At 38.6% G+C, this 9473-nt stretch overlaps 1 protein-coding gene across 7 annotated transcripts in view; it reads left to right on the top strand.

Annotated features, from left to right (window-relative positions):
- SWT1 (SWT1, RNA endoribonuclease homolog) overlaps positions 1-9473 on the top strand; it is a 138037-nt gene that overhangs the window by 66206 nt on the left and 62358 nt on the right. For 2 of the 7 annotated variants that reach the window (XM_023533240.1, XM_011364539.2), the window contains exon 19: positions 7684-8349. The exons of the other annotated variants lie outside the window; for them this stretch is intronic. In XM_023533240.1, the coding sequence (XP_023389008.1) occupies positions 7684-7804 (121 nt within the window). In that variant the 3' untranslated portion in view covers positions 7805-8349. Of the gene's footprint in view, positions 1-7683; positions 8350-9473 lie in introns of those variants that run through there. 7 annotated transcript variants of the gene reach the window in all.

Genomic DNA, 9473 nt, shown 5'->3' with positions numbered 1-9473 from the left:
CTGTGATAAATTTGACACTTTACCTTGAAAAAGAGCTGCAGTTTGCCTGTGGAAGTCACTGGAAGGGTGAATGTAATGTGCAGGAGGGCAGGTTATCTGAAATCGGATGTAAAGTTGAAACCAAATGTGAAAGGATGGTTCTCCAAACACAGCAAAGCCGAGGGAACTCGTGCATGTTCGAAGTGTGTGCCCGAGTGTGTGTTGTGTATTCTTAAGCGGCTTGGGTCAGCTGGGTGCAGTCGTTCGTCTGTTTATCTGAAACTCTGTATAAGAAAATGTGAAGTTTGTGTTAATGCTCACATTGTTCTGTAATGTGTCAGTGGTGTAGGAACAATTCATGCATTCAAAACAAGTGCTGTAGCAGAACTGACTGTATTTTCACTGCTACATAACATGCCACCATATCACTAAATCACTGTTTATAGGCTATTTATAATGTTTAGATATACCTGTGTGGTTACAAAATTTTATGAGCAGGTGTAGTGACTAAGTTGGCTATCAAGGTGCTTCTACTGTTAAAATTCTAGGTTGATAAATTTATTTGATGATCAAGGCACTAGGATTGATAATCATACACAAACATTATTAAGCAGCACAGCTATGAAAGTTCACTCACTAATTAAAACTTTCCAAGAAAATCTGAAGCCGGTAGGCATGCCGAATCTGTGTAGCTGGGGGTGAGAGTGATTTTATTTTTACTGTAGTCCTCAGTTATACTCTTATTTATAAATTGTTATAGGCAAGTCACATTTAGAGGTTGTGTACATGAGACTTGTGTCAAAAATATGTCTATCAAAATTAGCATATTTTTGAAGAGGGAGAAAGCGCACTGTAGACAACGTGGAGGGCCGAGCCTCTGGCAGAATGGTTCCAATCAGTTGTCTAAAATTATTTTGACTTCAGCTTACTGTTAGAGTAGTTGGAAGTTATGTTGTTGTTGTTTTTTGGGGGGTACAGGGGTCAAAGTTGAATGTTCAAAGTTAAAGCAATTGTACCTGTTTTTCTCTTTGTTTTCTTTCCATTTACAGTGCCAGGGATTTGAACTATGATATTAATAAACTCCTTATACCCAAAAGGATGATTTTGAAATCAAATATATCTAATAACTATCTTGAATGCATTGAAAAATGGCAATTGCTGTTCAACAGGCTTTTGATTAATAGCTTTTAGATTTGTTACTCTGTTGTTTGTTTTGAAATTATTTGCCGAATTTACAGTGAATAGTTTCTCCCATATTAGCCTCTGACGTACTTCACAGCTCACAATTTTCAAATAAGCTGCCAAAAGAGAGGTTCTTTTGGTGTCCACAGTTTTTATTAGACACAGGGCCAAACGCAATAGGTAAAAGGTGGCAACATTTTCCTGTGAGTCAGAGGTGAAAACAGGTGAATGATTTATTAAGTTGCATGTAGCTGGCCACCTTTGGGAATGTTAAGGAAAACAATGACTTAAATTGTCTGAATATGCTGATTTGTGGTTAGTTGTTGAGGAGGATGTGCCCAACACCATATTTATTGCAGCAGGAAGGTAATTAAGTAGCTGAAGAACATAAAACTATTTTATAGGTTCTGAGAAAGCAAGGAATGAAAGTTTCAGACTGAAAGTGGCTTTGATCAAAAGTTTGAATTCTGTGGTACTATAGAACCTTGGTGTTTGTATCTGTTACAAACCTGTTAGCGTTTTCTGTCTTCTGTAGTTTGTAGACTTTTTCGAAGTAGCTTTTGCCTTGCCAGTGGGGTATGTGTACTGTTTACCCTAAGTAGATGAGGAGTTTAGAAAATTCGGGATGGTAAATCAGTGAGTTTATCAAACAGATTGCCAAACATTTATCTTGTGTGGTATCTTTTATATGTATAAGACATAAGTTAGGAGCAGTGTTTACTTCACTTTATTTGCCCTCTAAATTTTTGACAGTGCATCTGGCATATTTGCGAGACACGCTTCTAAGGTCATTTTTTCTATATGAAATGTAGACTAGTTTGGGACATCAGCCTCACAAAGTACCTGGCATATCCAAATGATATGCTGCCTAAGGTGTCCTGTGTATCAGAAGCTTCCTTTTCTTTGCGACGTTTTCAGGAATTACTGCTTTCCGACTTTGGGAATCACGTCTATGGTAGTATCTTCTAAATTACAGTAGAGCTGTGGTTCCAGCACCCGAATGTCAGCATCACCTGGGCACTTGCAAGAAGTGCAAACTGCAAGGCTCCACTTTAAGCTTTCTGCATTGGAAACTCCAGGGCTGGTGCCCAGCAATCTGTTTGACCGTCCAGGGCACGCAAAGTTTGAGAATCCCTGTGTTAAAGTAATGCCCTGGTTCGTCCAAGGAGCCTGAGACAGAAAAAGCCTTAGAGAAAAAGAATCTAGAGATCAGATTTAAACCTTTGATGTTTCTGCTTTAATTAGGAAAGAATTTCCTTATTCTGTGTCTGTAGAGTAATATTTTGCAGTAGCTACTTTATTATTTGTGATAGAAGATATTACAAAATAAACGTACATACTTTTTTCTTCTTTATAATTGAGGTAAAATTCACATAACATGAAGTTAACAATTACTCAGTTTAAAGTGTGCAATTCAGTGGCATTAAGTGCATCCCTCAGCTGTGCAGCCATCACTTCCGTCTAGTTCCAAGATGTTGCCGTCACCCCAGCAGCAGATGTCACATCCATTACACAGTTGTTCTCTGTCCTCCACTCCCCACAGATACTGGCAGCCACTAATCTGCGCTGGTCTCTATGGATTTATCTATTCCAGATGTTTCTTGTAAATAGAATCTTACAACAAATGGCTTTTTTTTATCAGAGTTCATTTACTTAGCGGGATGTGTACAAGGTTCATCCATGTTGTAACATGTATCAGCACTTCATTCCTTTTTATGGCTGAATGATATTCCATTGCACATATGTACCACATTTTGTTCATTCAACTGTTGGTGGACATTTGGGTTGTTTCCACTTTTGGGCCATTGTGAATAGTGTTGCTATTTCTGTACAACTATTTGAACGCTTTCCAATTTGGGGGGCATGTATATCTAAGAGTGGAATTCTTGGGTCAGTTGGTAATTCTGTGTTTAACTTTTTGAGGAACTTCCTGTTTTCCGCAGCAGCTGCACTATTTTACCTTCCCATCAGTGATATGCAAGTGTCCGAATTTCTCCACATTCTCGACATTTTCCATTTTTTATTATAGCTATCCCAGTGAGCATGAAGTTTTATCTCATTGTGATTTCGATTTTGGTCTCCTTAATGACTAATGATGTTGAGTATCTTTTCATGTGCTTGTTGGCCTTTTGTTTATCTTCGGAGAAATGCCTATTCAGGTCCTTTGCCCATTTTTAATTGGGCTGTTTTTCTTTCTCCTGTTGAGTCATAAGAATTCTTTATGAGGAGTCAGTCTGGCTCCAGGGCAGAATCCTATGTATGATCTTTCAGGCCTGACCATAGGCAGTTACATGGCTTTATCTGGCAGGATCCGTAGAGGAAGCTGCCTTCCCCATACCGGATTTGGTGGTACACAGCCAGCGTATTGCAGTCTCCTGGGGGGAGTTGCAGACACTTCTCGGGTCCCCTGCCCAGCCATGCTCACATGCACACCTGCATTCCTAGCCCAGGCAGCTCCATTTGGAGGCTTCTTTATTGGGGGCTTTGGCTTAGGCACCTCTGCTGAGACCTTTTTTTCGGAGGTATTAGCTTTGGCTGAGATATTTTTCTCCACTCTGACTCAATGCCTTTCCACTCCTCACTCTTCATTGCTGTGGTTTGAATATTTATGTGCCCTCCAAAATTCTTATGTTAGAATCTCGTTGCCCAATCTTAGAAAGTGAGGCCTTTTGGAAGTGATGAGGTCATCAGGGTAGAACTTGAGATTAATGCTTTTATAAAAGAGGGCTTTCATCAGAATGTGACCATGGCAGTGCCTTGAACTTGGACTTCCCAACCTCTAGAACTATGAGAAATAAATTTCTCATGTTTATAGCCCAACAAATGTGGTGTTTTGTTACGGCAGCCTGAATGGACTAAGACACCCCTCTTCCCTCCCTTGACCCTTTGAGTCCATGAAGAGGCAGGAGCCTTAGATCAGCAGTGAGATGACGCACCCTGTCTGCACTGCGTCATCTGACCCTTGCCTGGCGTCATTCGGCAGGGAAAGTGGAGTACTAGGGAGCGGGCACCTTTCTTTTTGCCTCTTACTTGCAGGGTCACAGTAAATGAATAAAGTCTTGATTGTTACTTTTGGTTTCATTTGTTGACCTTATCAACCACCTTGACACCAGCTTGACATGTTATTTGTTCTGGATGTTACGCCCAATATTTTCTCTCATTCTGTAAGTTGTCTTTTCACATTCTTGATATCTTTTGATGCACAAGTTTTTCATTTTGATCAAGTCCAATTTATGCGTTTGTTCTTGTACTTCTCAGGCTTTTCGTGTCATATCTAAGAATCCATGGCCAAAGCTAAGATCATGAATATTTTTCCGAAATATTTTTCTAAGAACTTTTAGCTCTACCAGTTAGGTCATTGATCCATTTGAGTTCATTTTTGTATATGGCGTGAGGTACAAGTCAATCCTCATTCATTTGCACGTTGATGTCATGTTGTCCTAGCACCATTTGTTGAAGACACTATTGTTTTCTCATTGAACGGTCTTGGTACCCTTGCCAAAAATCAATTGATTATGTGAGGGTTTATTTCTGGACTTTCAAAGAAATTCCATCAGTCAGTCTGTCTGTCTTTATGCTAGTACTACACTGTTTTGATTAAAGTTGCTTTGTGGTAAGTTTTTAAAATTGAGAAGTGTGAGTCCCCTAACCCTATTTTTCTTTTTCAAAATTTGCTCTTTGGGGCCCCTTGCAATTCTGTGTGAATTTGGGGATCAGTTTTTCCATTTCTGCAAAAAACATTGATGGGATTTTGACAGGGATGACATTGAGTATGTAGATTGCTTTGGGGAGTGTTCTCATTGTATTAAGTTTTCTAATCCATGAACATGTGATGCCACTAATTTAGGTCTTAAATTTCTTTGGCAGTATTTTGTAGATTTTAGTGTACAAGCCTCTTTGGTTACATTTATTTCTAAGTATTTTAATCTTTTTCATGCTATTATAAATGGAATGTTTCATGCCATTGTTATTTCCTTTCAAATTGTTTGTTAGTGCGTAGAAATGCAACAGATTTTTTGTGTGTGGATCATTTATTTTGCAATGTTGCTGAATTAGTTTATTAGCTCTAACAGTTATTTTGTGGATTATTTAAGATCGATAAAGATAATTTTACTTCTTTATTTATAATTTGTATAACAATTACTTTTTTGTGTGCTTAATTGCTCTGTATAGAACTTCCAGTACAGTGTTGAATAGAAAAGGTTTTGTGGGCGTCCTTGTCTTGTTCCTGATTTTAGGGGGAAGGCTTTCAGTCTTTCACCACTTAGTATGATGTTAGCTATTATATATTATTTTTATATTAGGATTACACTGTATTCCATTTTTCTTTCACTTGAGATACACATTACAAATGTATAGAAAAATTTAGAGTCGTAAAACGAATATCCATTTTAGACTTTCTTCTTGTTCCTAGAAGGAATTTTGGAAAAACTGTATCAAAAATTGGAATTAGGTCACATAAATTCACTTCTACCATGCCATTTTGACAAAATTAGCCATGGAAATGAATCTCATAATAGCTGGAATTATTTTTTTAATTGATTTGATCAAATTTCCAATTATTTTGACCTGAGATTTGGTCGAGCAAGTTTAATACCCATAATGAGACAATTTAGAGAAACAGCAGCAGTTTTGCAGAAGTCTCATGAGCAATGCAAAACCAGAAGCAGCCTCCAGTTTTGAGTTCTGTTTCAGAAACTATTAAGAATTGGAATTGTTTCATTTGGAAAAAAAAATAGGATCATTATAAGAGACATAAAATATTTGTATTATTGGAGGAAAAGGGGGTAGCGACTTTTTGTTTTGTTTTAATTTAGGCAGACTCGGGTCTGATGTATTTTTCAGGTCCAATATAAAGGAAGAACTTGTTCCTAATTAAGAGATCAAAATATGTAATGGGCCGCCTCTCATTTGTGTTTGATGAGATGTCACAGAATGGCAGGCAAAGGTGTTCAGGTGCCCCCACATCTAATATTTCGCCATTCTCCATATAAGCCATGGGAAAAAGGAACTCAAGAATTCCTCTTACTGTAATCTAGTAGATCAAACATACAGGATGAAAAACACCCGATAACTTTCCTCTAGTCAGCAATGACAACTTACTGAAGGAAACAAACTCCATAGGTGATGATCTACTGTCAGAATGGTGATTCACACAAATAAAAAAACCAAATGCCACTAGGATGCAAAGAGGAGGTACAGAGCTCACCTCTGAACTGTGAGAGGAGAAAAATAAAGAAGAAAAAAGAAAAGACACAGAAATAGATTCAAAGTCTAGTTATTATGAAAAGATAAATAACCAAGAACAGAAATTGGGACTGGCCTTTCTTCTTTCATTTTTTTAAGTTTAAAAAATCATTTATATCTTTTTTATTTTGGATTTCTTACCGTCTTCCGAAAATCATTTTCTGAGTAGTTGTAAAGAATTGGCAGCAATGTAACACTAATTTTAAGCAATCTAAATATAGAAAATAGAACTAGAGTAACACAAAGCCAAAAGTCAGGTTTTAATCAGCCTCACAGAAACCACAGCTTCAGGAATTGAGGCCACTTAAAATATGGTATATTTATTTTTGCTGTCACTACTGCCTCTCATCTATTCCCTGAGTTCTGATTAACTTTATTTTCCTTCGTAACCTACATCAAGGGATCCACACAGGGTGGGGGGTGCAGTGGGGAGTTGGTGGCTGGTGATGCTCCCCAACACCATGAAAACACTCCATTACTTCCTTAGAAGCCAAGGAAGTAATGACAATGTAATTTACATAATACAAGTAACTGTCATTCCTTGACCACCTCATGTGCCAGGCGCTGTACTAGATGCTTGGTATTCTTCATAAACTTATGTAGACTGTCTACCAGTAGATTTAAGTAGATTTCCATGAGATTTGGACTCTAGACACTTGCGAGCCCAGCTAGGCTTCATCTTAGGTAAAATTGTGTATAGGCATGGCATATATTAGGCATTTCTCCCTGCTTCTCCACCTTCGGTTTAGGGTAACTAACTAATATTCATTTTTTAACTGCAAAGCAACTTATTTCAGCAATTCTTTTTAAGAGTTGAAGCTCTGTCAATTTCCTGTCCCCTCTCCAGTGTCTGTTCCTATCAGCAGGTGCATTCTCTTAGTATCCTCCAATCTCCCAAGCTAAATAAGAAATATGCGTTCTACATCTTGACTTAGAACATCTTAACATCAGCCCATCTGCTGCTGGGAGAGGTCCTTCAGAGTCCATACAAAGGACTATTTTCAAGCATCCAAGTTTACTTGTTGGCTGCAAGCCTGCTGTGAGAACCCTCATTCCTGAATTCTAGGAATTGCATCAAGATCTTCTCCATATTGGTTTAGAACTATTCTACTAAGTGCTTATCTTCTCATGTTTTTTCTTCTGTGCTAAGAAACCATAACTCTTGGTATCTTATCTCTCAGATAGCAAACCCATTGTTATCCTGCTATGTTAAGATTTTTTTCATTTATCTGACTATCTGTCTCGGCAGTGATTTAACCTTTCTTTATCCTCTAGGGAAAAGTTAACCATTGGATGCCGCCAGCTGGTTGAGATGGAATATACCATGCAGCAGTGCAATGCATCTGTCTACATGGAGGCCAAAAACAGGGGATGGTGTGAAGACATGCTCAACTAAATGCTGATTTGTAACTTAAAAGGAATTGCGTTTGTCTTCAAGAATAGCAGAGTAGCGTTCAACCTTTTGAGCCAGATCAAGAGACTTGTAAGAAGTGTCTCATAGGTACACAAAGGTGTTTGCCTCTTACCGACAGTTTCGTTTGAGGTTCTGTAAAAAGCTTGGCACACCCATTGTGGGGTAAACTGCTCTTGCCTCTTCTGAAGCCAGCCACGCCTCCCTACCTCTAGTCCTGATGCTGAGCCGGTTTGTCCAAGGAAAGGAGAGCCGTCGTTTTAGTCATCTTAGGGCAGAGCCGCTATGGCATCTGGGGAAGGCACGGCATCAGCTCCTCTCTCAGCCCTCAGTTTGGTTATGTGACCAGAGACACTTCCAGACTCCAAGAAGGAATTAGGACATGACTATGCTCGCCACACTGCATAAGTGAAATCTTACCCTGGGCCGTTTTGTGATCAGAGTGTCTTCCATGTAGACCTGGTGAATATAATACACTTCCCTTCCACTTCCTCCAAGGTATTGAAAATAGAATTTTGACTTCAGCTCCAGTTTGTTGTGACGGCCTCTTTTCTTCCCTAGGCTTGTCACTTTTCAGTGCATTTCTAATGGGAAGAGCAAGGAGACCCCTATGTTGAGTTTCCCCTGAAATGTGAAGCAGCATGAATTTATGGGATTAGGGGGCGGTGACCAGTGTTTGCCCCTCACTAGACCAAGTGTTTAATTGATGTATTTCTTACTTAGTTATACAGCAAGTTGGAAACTCTTGTTTACTAGAGTATATTATGCTTTTGTTAATACATTAGATGAATCTAATTTGATATTCTATTATAAATGTTAATTTATTTTTTAAAAAAGCAATAAATTATTTTTAGTAAGAATTTGCTTTACATTTTACTTCCAGATTGTATTTCTGAACTGTGTGTAAGGTATGATTATAAAAGTGACCTCCAATGAAAGAGAACCCAGCCAGGATGTCGCTCGCAGTCCCTGTGGGACCCACTCAGCTTTATGTTTGTGTAGAGAGCCACACTTCACTGGGGGCTCAGAGTGCTGTCCCATGTGGACCAGGGGGAAGGGGAATCTTCTAGAGCATTTCTGCTCTGCCTCTTTCCTTTTCTTCTTCAGGAACCTGAACATCCCCTCCCCCATCAAAAGGCCTTTGTTCAGGTCTCTGTGCCCTCAGCTGCTCCTGGTTATTACTGTTGGGTTTTGGTTCTCAACACCCCTCTCTTTTTCCTCCTATCTTTTTAATGTAGGTGATGCTTTTAGGAAAATTTCTTTTTACTACTGTAACCCATATACTCACACATATTTCACACTTATTCTTGTAGATTGTAATTTTATCTTTGTCTTTTGCTTTGCGCATTAGTCAATTAATTCAACATTTCTTAAATTTTTTTTGCTATGTGAGGGTGTTTTCTTCTAACTTTATGGTCTTATTTTTTATTTTGATTTAGAAACAGTCTTAAAATGTTTTAGTCTTTGTTTCTTTGAAATGTCAGGGTTTTTTTTTTTCTTTCCCTTCTTCATTGCCTTCCTTTCTGATCTTAATTTTATTTAATTTTATACTTTTTCCCCTAATAGTCCATTGCAGGAGTCGGGGGTCCCGTTTCCTCTCACCCTGACACTTTCTTTTCTGGGGACCAATCTGGATTAGAGTAAGTCGGTTGAC

This window comes from Pteropus vampyrus, unplaced genomic scaffold (genome assembly GCF_000151845.1).
Source record: "Pteropus vampyrus isolate Shadow unplaced genomic scaffold, Pvam_2.0 Scaffold98, whole genome shotgun sequence".
NCBI lineage: Eukaryota > Metazoa > Chordata > Mammalia > Chiroptera > Pteropodidae > Pteropus > Pteropus vampyrus.
The sequence above is the reverse complement of the archived record's forward strand: the minus strand, read 5'-3'. Positions and strand labels throughout refer to the sequence as shown.